Source organism: Scomber scombrus, chromosome 9 (genome assembly GCF_963691925.1).
Source record: "Scomber scombrus chromosome 9, fScoSco1.1, whole genome shotgun sequence".
In the NCBI taxonomy this organism is placed as follows: Eukaryota; Metazoa; Chordata; class Actinopteri; order Scombriformes; family Scombridae; genus Scomber; species Scomber scombrus.
Genome location: NC_084978.1, coordinates 8,452,655 through 8,466,068, shown reverse-complemented (window position 1 = coordinate 8,466,068; position 13,414 = coordinate 8,452,655). Strand labels below are relative to the sequence as shown.

General features: G+C 37.6%; 1 protein-coding gene across 1 annotated transcript; it reads right to left on the bottom strand.

Annotated features, from left to right (window-relative positions):
• Positions 1 to 6,465: 6,465 nt before the first annotated feature.
• spata4 (spermatogenesis associated 4) lies at positions 6,466 to 13,108 on the bottom strand. Its single transcript, XM_062426209.1, has 6 exons — positions 13,008 to 13,108; positions 12,191 to 12,320; positions 11,824 to 11,942; positions 10,639 to 10,859; positions 10,422 to 10,532; positions 6,466 to 6,575 (listed from the first exon to the last, which is right to left on the bottom strand). Exons 1-6 carry the CDS (start codon positions 13,106 to 13,108, stop codon positions 6,466 to 6,468), a joined length of 792 nt encoding a protein of 263 aa, XP_062282193.1.
• Positions 13,109 to 13,414: the final 306 nt, after the last annotated feature.

Below are 13,414 nucleotides of genomic sequence, written 5' to 3'. Positions count from 1 at the left end.
AATCTGAGATTTGCTGCTTTAGAAGAGGAAGACAGAAGGGCATTAACGTGCTGTGAGTGCACTCATTGTGTGCGCTCACTTCTTCTGTGGTGCTTGTACCTAATTTATTTGTAATGTGTAGGGTTCTTTGGGTGGTGTCTGTAGCATCTTCTCACCAACAAAATTATACTGAATTGTTCTTTAACACTGACATTAATTGCTAATAGGTAGTAAAGATAGTACCCAGTTGACAATAAAATCCTCTATAAATCTCACCAGTTTCCCCCTCGCAGGTAAACAATGTTGTGTGACTTTCATGAGCTTTTAAAGTTATTATGGCTGGACTGAAATATTGTTATAGTGCCTGTGTTTTTTTGCTGTGGGTAGTGCTTGCTTGAAAGCCCACATCAATGGATCAATGGATTCTCACTAATTTAGTTATCATGTTTATTATCCTACATGGTTTTAACAAAGGGTATAACTTGATGTTTTGCAGCTTATCACGTTTCCTGAAAATAAGCAATGATTCTTCCAATTACGTAATTTTACCGGACTTGAACTAGAACAAAGGTGACATGGAACAAAATCTGACAGGGTTGATTTAATGCTCATCGTGCTTCATCAGTTTCTTAATAACCAGGTGAGGAGGTGTATGTGTTAAGACAATAAATCATTTTTATAAAAGACACTCTGAGTTAAGTGACCAGTGATCCTTGTCACTTTGCTCTAACCTCTCTATCTTAAGTTGTGTCACGCTTGATTAACCAGTGAATGTCTTGACATATGTCATAATCGTATCGGAGCCAGGTAATAAATAGGAACCTGTCTTTAAATTGGCTGTTGGCTCTCACAGCGAAACTGAATAAAATTTAAGATTTCAGTTCTAAATTAAGGGGGAAAAAAGTTAAAATTATGAAGGAAGTTTGGAAATAGATTTTAAGAAATTACTTGTTACTTATTATTTGTTTGTGTTTGTATTATTGTATAAGTGGAATTAAATAACAATAATTTGATCAATATTATTCATCATATCATCTAGAAAGGCACTGTTTAAAATGATTTAACTTTCACATTAATCTGTTCTGGTCACATCAACTTGAAAAAGTTGAAAGCAGATCATTTAAGTAAGATTTCAAAGAAACAACTTTTATTTTTGCTCATGTTTGCTGTGACACGTGGGCAGTGATTGTTGAGGGTGTGTCATCCTACTGGCCAAAGGACAGTGAGTGCCTGCATACATTTGTCAGGGGGGTTGGACCAGCTTAAATGTCATCCTTATGGATAACAGGTTGGTGGTGGTTATTTACTTTTTACCAACCCCTTTTTGGATAGTGAGCAGTTTTTTTGTAAGGACGATATATGGACAAATATATAAGTAATGCTGAAGTTTGAACCTCCTAGCCATTCTTTCAAACCATCAAAGTTTATCCAGCGACACAAAAACAATTACGTCATGTGCAAAAAAAAAGAAAAGAAAAGAAAGAAAACAAGATATTGTCGTTCATCTGCGAGAAAATGGCTTTTGCAGACCAACTCAATTTGCAGTTAAGATCTAAATGAAACTATAGCCCTCCATTTGCATGATTTCCAAACTTTCAGATATACTGAAGAAAATGTACCAGTAAGCCAAATATGGGCCAGCGGAGCTTGCAGTATATGAGTGCGCACTAATTACAGTCTTTATGAAACTGTGCTTTGCCCAAATGAATCAACGTGACTTACAGAAATGCTTGCATGGCTGCTTCTTTCAGTTGGATGAGCATTTGTGTTAGTAGCCAAGGCTGACAGATTTGCTTTCTGAACAGTGATGCCTGAGTACACACCTAGTAATGGCGACCAAGTGGTAGTCAATCTAAAGCTGTAAGGAGTTTGGTGATGCATATGTCAAGCATTGTACATTGTCATGGGAACTGCATCCTCATAAATATTTGTTTCTCAATCCCTTCAACCAGCAGGAAGCACAATGCAGCCTTTTTATAACTGCTGCATGTACGTTAGATTTCTCTCTCTCTCTCTCTCTCTCTCTCTCTCTCTCTCTCTCTCTCTCTCTCTCTCTCTCTATATATATATATATATATATATATATATATATATATATATATATATATATATATATATATATATATATATACTTTGCTTATCATGTGTTTGCTTATCTCATGCACACTCTCAATCTCTCCATCTCTTTGTCGTCTCCTCTTCTACTTAATTTCTGTAATTCTGACTCTGCCCCTGTACCTGTTCCTTTTTTTCCCTCCCACACTCCTCAGACACATTGAACTATTCTAGTGTTACGAAAATGTCATCAGCAGGAGTGGGTGAAGAGATAATAGATAATGACTACACTTGGCCAGTGCCATGGCAACTGTTTCAGCTCGTGTGTGTGTGCGCTTGTGAGGAGCACTGGGTTCCTGGGAGGAGAGAGAGAGGAGGGGAGAGAAACACAAACATATGAAGCCATGCCTGTCACATGGAATAAATCAAAGAGGGAGGGAGTCAAGGCAGGCAGAGACAAAGGTGTGTCATTTCAGGATTGATGTAAAGGGAAACTCTCGATTCAAAATGTTGCTTTCCGCTAGTAAACAAAAAAAACATCATCTCTCCACTCTCTTGCATTGTGACTACCAACCATTCACTGAATCATTCATGCAGAGAAAAGGTGGCAGTGGGGGCGTGTGAAATATAAATATAAATTCCACTTTGCACACAGCAAACACTGCCCCTCTTAAATGAGCGAAAAAAATCCCTGCTCCTGCTTAAAATGTCGCGAAGCATTGCTGCAGCACACAACGTCTGGGTATTTTGGGCACAAAGGACAGAACCTGAGAGTTGATGGATTAGTGAGTGTGGAGGCTATGTTTGTTTCTTCTCTCTCCATGTCTCTCTCTCAGCCATCGCCACAAGCATGAAAGCCATATCAAGCAAACAAAGACAGTCAAGCCGTGTGAAGCAGTTCACACCCCTCCGACTACTCAAACAGCACATACAGACGTGCACTCTTTAGTGGAGTGCTGACACTCAATGGACAAAGGAATTACCGCAAACAGCTGCTCTTCTATTCAGAAAGGGAAAGGCTAAGATTTGTGCATTTGTCTCTGCAGAGACACTGCTGACACACTGACAAAATACCCATGTCAGATTTACTTAAGGAAATCTACACAAACATGCAAAGAAATACTTCCTTACCTTTCTGGCTCTGCCCCTCATCCATGTCTTCTTCCATTGTGTTGATTCTGTTTTTTTAGAGCAACAAAAGATTTGTGAAAAATGCCTGTTTTGGTTTCAGGTTCAAAACCGTATTTGTTTTAAATGGGTAGTCCAGAAAACAAAAAGTATTTCTCTTTCTCTCACTTTTCCACTTTCTAGATGTTCTTACTGAACACTGAGATTGGCTGTCAGCTGTGGTTTCTGTCAAGCGTCTGGGGTGATGCGAGGGATCACTGAGTCTTTGTGGTGCTGTCCATTGCAAACTGCCGTGGCAAGTGCTGAAAGCCTCCTTGGTCCCCAGTGGAGAAGGAGGAGGAGGGAAGAAGGGGGGCTGGATGGAGCAGAGGGTGGTCTCTATGGTAGGCAGAAGAGCGCATGTGTGACGTGGGGGTATTTAGTTGAAAAGGCAGGTGTATGAAAGATGTGGAATTAAAGCATTGAAAGCAGTCTAGGATAGAGACTGAGCAGTAAGTTGAGACCATTTTTAAACAGGGGTGTCTGTGAGTGTAGGTCACCCTTACTCGCCTGGCCCACCCTTAACACCCCTGGCTATAAGACAGAATGGTTAAGCCCATCGAACCCACCCCCCCCACCCCCAGCGGCAGTGGCTCTACTTCATTAACTCAACCTCTCTTTAAATAAGGGAGGGGAACATCTGATTTCCCCTGAAATGGGATTCTCCTAATCTTATTAGTCATAAAGATTCAATTATATGATCACTGAGGAGGTGTCATTGGATTCTTATCATGTATATGCGCACTATATATGTAGATATATACTGTTTACTGCATTAGTAAAGTTGTTGTCCACTTTCAGTACATTGATTTTAAAATCCAAACACATTTCTGACTTAAACAATAAAGAAATCACATGTTCTACTTCTCTCTCATCAAAAAACACCCAAAACAACTAAAAAACAGAATCTATTAATATGCAAATATTTTTAATTTCAGATGTTAAACATATATGTCGGGCTCCAAAATAGTTATAATGTGACAAGTCTTGCTCCTAGTTACACCCCTTTATCTCCGATTTAATGTGAGCACCGAGAAACTTTCAACCTCCAGTAGATGAATGTAAAAAATATCTACTGTCAAACTCAGCACATGCATACAGTATTTCTGCACATTGAAGCTAAAATATCAAACTAAAAGAGCAAGATGAAAACCACATTTCTGACTGGAGGGGGACTTTAATTAAAGGATTTTGGGGTCTACTGTGGGATGAAGTTTTACAGCTCAGTCTTATGAAACTCTGGAATATCAATGAATAATTTATAAAAACTGACATTTTAGGAGATGTGCATTCTGTAATGATTAACTACCTTAATGTTGTAATATACTATGAACACTTCCATGTTTAATTTTCCTTTGTATATATTGTTATAGATCTATAAAAGCAAAAATGTGAGGGAATACAAAGTGTGTCATCATTTTAATCTTAATTTACATGCGGATACTATACCGAAAAACAACAAATGTATAGCTAGTGGAGGAATAAAAGATAATTTGGGTTAACTACTCTGGGATGAAATGTGCTTAATAAATGAAACCTGACTTGGCTTGTGGTATGGACAGATGGGTGGATGGATGGATGATCAGACAGGTGGATTAGATGAAACTTTAATGATCCCTGTGGGGAAATTGAGTTCCTGCTGCAGCTGAGGATTGGAAAGCAGTCATGGAAAAGGCAAGTGAAGAGTTTTGAGAATGATGAAAGTAAACACAGTTTTAATATTGCAGGGATGGATGGAGACCACCGGTTTGTGGTTTGATAGATAGACATTGATTGCAGAGTTTGACTGCTCACTTTGCAGGGCTTTTAGAAGAACTGCTCTTCTTCATTCATCTTGATTAGCATAATTACCATAAAGACCATAATGTTTTCAATTGAATGACTTATTAATGTTAAATTGTAATGCTTTATTAATATTTGAATTCTAAATGTAACATATTGATTCATAATTCAATTAGCATTCTGTACCATATGGTGTGACCACCTGTATCCACTTACTTGTACTTCTTTCTAATTTAATTTAGCAGTTAAGCTTGTGTCTTCATCAGTAACTGTGAGTGTTGACTTTTCGTGTGGTTAAGAGCAGGTTTCCTTTAAAACTAGCTAGCCCAGACTCCCCTACCAGCTCATTAGGAAACTATCTGCTACTTTTTTAAGTTTGTTTCTAATTTGTGCAATGCTGCTGCGGGATGAAGCCTGTTCCTCTGGTCAACAAAATTTTAAAAAATAGTTGGCCGCATCCATGCACCCTTGGACCTTTTAGACCCGACCCTTATTTCAAGAAATAGATCCAGATTGTTGAATTGTGGGGTTTTTTTCAGGATACATTTGTATTGATTTTATATGAAATTGTACTATATAGTGTTAATAGTTCACTCAATTATCAAATAATCAGCATATTGTTGTACAAGATGCAAGGTCTTTTCCCATTCTTGCCTTGACCCAAAGGACATTTTTCCTTTGTGTTATGTTGTATTTTTACTTTAATGTCACTTCCTGTTGCCTTTGCAATTTATGCACTATTGTGCAACTAATAGTAGCTCTGCTCGCTCCGCTTGATGGAAACCGGCGCAGTCTTGCATGCAAGAGTTATTATGGTCATTTGTCACTTTGACAGAAGTAAACTACACTATTCTTCTGCTTAGTGATCTAATAAAGTTTGCTGATATGTTTGATTTCAATCTATTTTAACATTACTGATCCTAATTCTTACTTTACACAGACCATTCAAGTCCTTCATTTTGATAATTGCTCTTAAATAGGTATTTATAGTGCATATGATAAAAAAAACAAAAAAGAAACATACATGAGTAATAACATGAAGGCTGAGTTGTGTTCGAACCTAATAAATAACAGTTTTATTCTGTATTTAAGTAATATTGTTTGCATGTGGCACATAAAAAATGCTAATTTGCACTTAATTAGCTTGTGTCTCCTGGGATTTTGAAAATAAACAATAGAGGTTAGCAGCGTGTTAGTGACTAATGCATTCTAACTAAATTGAAAATATGTAAATAAATAAAAAGTTAATTAGCAGATACTGATTAAATGCCTATAAATATTAGAATCTGACATGCACTTGACTTTTCACACATATGTGCGCATGCCTACATACAGACACATAAAGTGCCCCACCCTTGGCCTGGATAACATGGCCACACACTAGCTTTAATAGGGGTGGGAGATTTGCTCTGGGTGAATGGGGGAGGGCTTTTTTTTTATAGGGGAATCCTAAGCTTACAAAGCCTCACAATACCCCCCTGGCTAGTCGTGTTCCTGTCTGTGCTTCGAACAAGGCGCTAAAGCCTCCTCCCCCTGCTGCATCCCCTCGGCTCCGCCACTTGAGCTCCGTTCACACTGTGGGTACCAAGATGCTGATAGGAAAAATTGGCAGATGGTGAAACACTTTCTTAGGGCATTTTAGCTTTGTCAGTTTGTAACATCAGTTGCCTGGCATTTCCAATTTCCATCACAAATGCTATCTGTTTTTTTTTTACTTGAATATTCTTTCAGAGCCTACTTATGTGCCTGAATACTTGAATATAACTTGTGGGCATGCATATGCCGCTCAAATTCCTACAGCGACTGCCTATGCTCATGAGCGACGGAAGGAGCCAAAGAAGCTCACAGTAAGCTTATTAATGTCCTCTGGTCGCTTTTCAGTATGGGCTTGCTAGTTGCCATAGCAACCATGCCCAGGATACTGTTCAGTAGGAGAGGCGTGTAGATGGAGAATAAATATAAACATCACCCTCTAACCCTGGCCAGTTCTTTTTATGCAAAGCAGTTCATTTTACTTTACATTATTACTGTTTACAGTATAATGTATAATGTATAATGGGCATAATGAATATTTTAGGACCCTCACAATTTTGTCTACTTTTATTATCATGCATGTATATTGTATCACTTGCTGTTGGACTCGACATGTACCTTGCTATCTGCTGCTTTCAGAACAAAGCAATCCAGCTGAATGTAATAATCAACATTGATAATCCAAATTCCAATGCTCATCACCCCAGCGCCTGCAGAAATCAACAGGCGACAGTGTGCTCGGTCTTAAGTGCTGATGTGTGTTCACGCCCAGTCAAGCTGAGGGAAATCAAAAGACACTGAAAGATTAAGGAGGTCAGGTTTTACAGCTCCACAGAGGGAGGCGGAGAAAGGGGCTTTACCAACCATTGACTACCATGGAAACAGAACGAGCTGCTTTCAAACAGACCATAATACTTGAGATAATAAATCTAGAGATTATAGATATAATACATATTATGGTGGGTTTGTTCTAATATAAAATAATTGTTATTCCACAAAGTAGTAGATAGATTTATGTGAAAAATATAATTGTTATAGATATTACATTTATTTCATTAGTTTAAGATCACATTCTGGAGTATCACTATGGCAAATATATTAATTATGGTCAACTGTGGCTAAATAGTCTGTTGAGGCTGTGGAGATCGTATCATTACTGCATTGTCCTATCTGTCAATTGAAAGCCCAGGCTCTTAGACCACATTAGAAACCAGGCAGTCAGCCAGAAACACTTATCATGCTGTCATCTGTTTTTCACTAGCTTCACAGCTCAATTGTACTGTACACTGATCATCCATGAGTGCTTGGAGATTTGGGGCCAACTGAGAGTTCTCAATCTAAGTGGATCTGAGCTGCTTTGGCACCTGAAAAAAATAAATCTACTCCATTTCAATTATGCAAAAATAAACACAAAAAGAAAACATTTGTTTTGCATAGGTCCATAGATCCTTATGTTGATAGTAAACAGACTATCATATTTGTATGTGTTTTTTTTTTTGTCCAGAAATAAAGTGCGAATTAGATTGGTTAGAAACTTTTAAACTTAATAGGACAAGCCTATAAAGTCTGTAGCACTCATGTGTGTTATTGATGCAGATATTACAGAATACAGTTTACCAATCAGGTGAGAACTCTATTGTACATGTGGTTAATAGTTGCATGTATAGTAGCAAATATTCCATATACTGTACCATCAGCAGGAAAACATAAATGCTGACTGATGACACAGTCAGCATTTATGGATGTGTTTAGAAAGCGCAGTTGATAAACAACAAATAATACAGAGGGTAACTATGTGTGTGTGTGTGTGTGTGTGTCTGTGTGTCTTTGTGTCTTTGTGTCTGTGTCTTTATACCCATTTGTTGTAGGAGATTAGGTAACAAAAATCCATTGAACTATATCATTTCAAGTTCAATTTAAGGTATAATGTAGTGACTTTATTCTGTGAGGGAAAATACATCTTTCATACATTCATTTGTACTTCAAGTAGCTGTTGTCGCATCGCTGCAGAAATCACTCCACTGTAACTGGTTCACAATGACTAAATCATTAGCATAAAAATGTGTGTGTCAGAATAGTCTGCAGTCTTTGGCCAACAGTATTGTACAGTATGTGCATATAAGGTGGTGGGACACAGCTCTAAGGTGATGCAGTAAAAGAGCACCATGGGCAAACTGAGATCTATCTGTCAAGCATTCCAGTATCTATATTGCTATGCCAGGATGGGTGTTTAAATTAGATAGTAGTTTCTTAGCTGAACTTTGGGGCTGGGTCATGTTAAAAGTAGATGAAAACTTAACTTAAAACTTAAACACTCTTTAACACAAACAACTTAAAACATCAGAAAAAAATCACAATCCCCGGGCTTCAAGAAGCTAAGGCATGAAGTAGGGCAAGAACAGACAACTTAAGCAACAGCTCTTTTATTACATTATGTGAACTGCAAGTGATTACATAAATAACCCCCCACTTCAGCAGTATTTGACAAGCTTTTACAGTGCCTTCATAACCACCATCAATTTTTTAGCTTAATTTGCTGTTGTAGATGACACTTAGAGATGTTGTTGCATCTTAAGCCTCTGGTCATCAATACCTTTTAAAAGTCGAGGTTAATTTATCATTTGGTTTCCTGACATATAGAAACTCCAATCTTTCTACAGTATGTGCTAAAGTTTATTCAACAAAGGGTAAAAAAGGAATATAAAGTAAATCTGTAAATTAGAAACAAGACTAGAAATAGCTTTCATGTCTTCATGTCACAGTGAGTGATTATTCCCCGGAAACACAATGTAAGAATCATCTATCAAATGATGACTGATTATCTACCATAGAGACTTGTACCTTGGAGAATGTCATGAGCTATGCCATACATTAATTATCATTTTGCAGGTGGCTGATGATGATTTCTTTTGATGCATACTGAGAAAAAAGATCTATTTGTTGCCTCAGTGAGGGCAAATGAGGAAAGATGTAGGCATTCTGAAAAGCATCTGTAGTAAGCAGAGTGAACACAGAGATGAACCCATTGAGCATTCTGCTGGGAAAATTGATTAATTTCCTCTTTTTGTCAATGGTACACCCACAGAAGTGGATTTTAGTCTTAAAACCTACTCATAAGAGTCTTGTCCGCGACTCAATGCTGCCACCTAGTGATATAAATCAACATAGCCCAAACATGGTGGTTAAACAATTGTATAACATAGATAGTGATTTCATTTATGTTTCCCAACAAATTATTCGTTAGTACATCATTTGGGTGGCACAATACTTAAAAGAACAATTATTTTAATAGTAATAATTAGGAAAAATATCTTTATATAAACTGACACAAAATATATCTCCATCCATCTCTTTTAATAATTAACCAGAGAGCGTCTGGCAGGCTGGTGCACCTTTATTTCCTTGAAAGGAACAGCAGCTCCACTCCATGCAGACGAGGAACACGACTCTAGAATAGCAGAAATGTGAACAATAGAGAGGATAAGTGCAGCTGTGATTACACTTACATCAAACAAGTCAAATATGTTCTGTGTACTTGGTATAAATGTAGAAAGAAACAAAATACAATACATTCTATGTATCATTTTCAGTATAAATTTATATTCACAAATGACCGTTTATTTGAACCAAACAGACTCATTTTCACTGTTAATCCAGCCTTCAAATGGCACACTGTGTCTCAAAGCAACTCTGTTTTGTTGAGCACCCAACCTTTTAAAGCTGTCCTTCAGAGAGAATAAGACTTAAGTGAATGTTGTCTATGCAGTTGCATCATGTTTGCTTTTCACCATTTAGCAAAAACATTGGTATCTGCTGCCCACTAATGATGTATTTGATCCTCTATATTGAACCAGTATCCTCTGCTGATTACTTAGTTGAAAAATAATATAGGATATGACACTTACTTGATGTGGTGCCTGCAGATGAGAGGCTGTCAAAGCACTCGTCACCCCGACTTGATGTCACTAGATTATCGGCTGCCAGCTGATCCAGTTTTGGCGTCACTTTAAAACGTCCTGTTACCAAACCAAAGCAATTAGCCAAATTCTATCACATCCAGAGAGATATGGCTTGTGAACTAAACACACAAAATGTTGTACCCTCCAACCCTAGGTGACTCACTGGGGTTGAAGACCCTCTCTGCAGCCTTGTGCTCCAGGTGTCTGTGGAGGATGATCTCCGCCTTCCTCTGGTTCGTGCAGATGTCGGGCTCTGCCATCATCTCTGTTGTCTTCAGGTTATTCTTAATGGCCTGGCAGGCCGTGGAGCGGGCCAGTGTGGGCAGCAACTCCTGGTACTTTTGGTCAGTGAAGTCTGACTCTGGTCTCTGAACTTCTCTGATACTGAGAGGAAAGACTCATCAACATTAGATCTACAGGATTATATTGCTATATTTGGATCTGAATTACATTGTTATCTGTTGGCTGTCTGACTTATATATCAGTTAAGTTTGCAGAGTTCAGCTGAGTTAACCAGAAGTTGCACTAAAAGCCTGTTAAGAGGGTTATTATATAAATGTTTTCACATATCGTTGTCAAGATATCTTGACCCAGCTAAAGTCATGGTACTGTATCAGCATCCTCTAATTTACAGTCGGAAGATTAAACAGTGTAAGATTTAAGTTTTAATGGCAATGTCCCTGATATTTCAACATTAGTATGAAATTAAATCTGAGAACATAACAGGGTAACAGTCATATCGTACACATGTTGTAGTGTAGAAGGCAGGTAAAGTTTGTGTTATTGTTGAACATGCTCTAGTCACATATATTAATTTGAGACACATGGTGTTGGTGGCGGCAGCAATAAGCATCACCTGTAGAGGTGGGGATGAGAGGTGTTGATCGCCTTTTGGATGCTGTTTTTACACCTTTGAAACATTTGTATATGTTTGTATCTCCTTTGGATGCTTTCACAACACTGTGTTTTTACTTGCAATAAAACAACAAAACGAGATTCTTTTCAAAAGCTAGCATGTTTGCCAGGTTAGTCTCCTCTCTTGGTGTTGTTTTTCAGCATTGTCGATTTTAAGTTATGTCTCAAAACAATACAAAACAGAAAAACAGTCAAAATTTGTGAGCTTGTGATGCTTATTGACACATTTCTAATGTACCCATGTCAAACTAAAAAGCCAAAGTTACAAAACAAAAGAAAACCAGGCAGATAATGTTTCCCTCTCCATCAGCCAGCAAATCTGCATGTTTAGGCAGTGCTATACACATCTTATCTTTTTGGTGAAATAAACCAGCTGAATGTTTGAACCTGCCTCAATCTGTGTTCATTTTCTGTCCTGTTCCCATTCACTCACCTGCGGTTTGTTAAAACAGTATAAATCTCCTGCACCAACAGCTCAGCCGCTCCTGGTTTACAGTGGATAGTCCCATCAACAACGTTCTTCATTAAGTGCAGATTCAGCTTCTGTAGAGACTGTGGAAATAGCTTCAGAAATTATCTGTCTCAAAATGATAAGAAGTAAAGTATTATGTACAGTCACATTTTCATTTGATATTTTAATATTTGCATAGTCAAAGTGTCTCTGTCTCCCTGGTAGCATTAAATGACATATGGTACCCTTAAAAAATGAATTTAAACCACCTGCCAGCTGAACTGAATAAATAAACAAACAGAAAAGTCTTTCCTACTCAGTATATTTTTGGATGTTTTCATCCTCTTACCCGCTCTATCCTGCTCCAGTTCGCCTGCTTGGCAGAAAGTGATGTTCCTTTGTTGTATGAATGCAACGGGAAGTCACTGGGGTAATAATGATAAAATATCTCTGCCACAAGGTAACCATTGGAAAAATCTCTGGAAATGAAAAGAAGAGGGGACAGACAGTATATTTACTCTACCAGTGAAAATCCCTTGGCACTAGCAGCATTGGTGTTTATATTTTCCGTGTTATGAATGTATCTTAAATTATTTTCTTTATCCTTTTTTATTTATAGTATCATTATTATTATTATTATTATTATTATTATTATTATTATTATTATTATTTATTTTTTACATTGTCTTCACATTTGATCAATTTCATTATATGTCTCTATTATGTGTTTTGTAACCTTTGTTTTACATTATGTGGTGTTGGAAAAAGTTCCTGTAACAGATTTTTAATCTCAGTAATTTCCTCTCCAGGTTAAATAGTTAATAGCCTATTATATGGCAGAGTTACACTCAGTTAAGTAGCTAATGAATTTGTCTAGATTAACTCTTCAGTGCCTGAGTCATTTATTAGTGATTTAAACCGCCAAAAGACTAAATGTTCAAACTAAGTGAAATTTGTTGAAAAAATGTCATATTAAATTAACAAATCCTTCCAATAGCTAACAGAATAACGTGATATGATCAAGACGTCTAACAAAAACGTATTTTTCAGTTACATTTCGCCATTTTTTAAGGTGTTTTAGGGTGGATTGTAAATGTTATTTTACTTTGCCTGCTGTAAGTAATTAATAAAGGAATAATTCACAAGATTAGCGACGGTAGCATTACCTGCGCACATTCATAGGATAAAATGACAAGTCGAGGCTCTGCAGCCACTTCACAATTTCTCTCGCCAGTCCTGTCTTTTGAGGAGACTGTTCGTAAGACATATTGTTCTGAGTCTTGGTTTAATCCACGTATTAATAGTGTTTCTAACGTAACAGGTCGGGTCATGTAACCCTGCTTAGTCCATTCATGTCATGCTGTCACGCTGGACTGGGTTTTGTTGTTGTTTACGCTTCCATGGCAACGGTCTACTTCTTGTTCTTGGTCGTGTGGCAGCACACAGACAGCTGTGGTGGTGTGCTGCCCTCCAGAGGTCGCTACATGAACTCAGAATTTTAATATCCAATATTAAAAGTGTTGGGGAGTAACTAATTACATGTAACGGCGTTATGTAATTTAACTACAAAGTA

Coding starts and splice junctions, on each gene's coding strand:
- spata4 (XM_062426209.1), bottom strand. CDS start 13,108: ATGTCTTACGAACAGTCTCCTCAAAAGACAGGACTGGCGAGAGAAATT. Junction 11,943..12,190: donor ACTGGAGCAGGATAGAGCGG/GTAAGAGGATGA, acceptor CTATTTCCACAG/TCTCTACAGAAGCTGAATCT. Junction 6,576..10,421: donor ATCTGCAGGCACCACATCAA/GTAAGTGTCATA, acceptor TTTTCCTATCAG/CATCTTGGTACCCACAGTGT.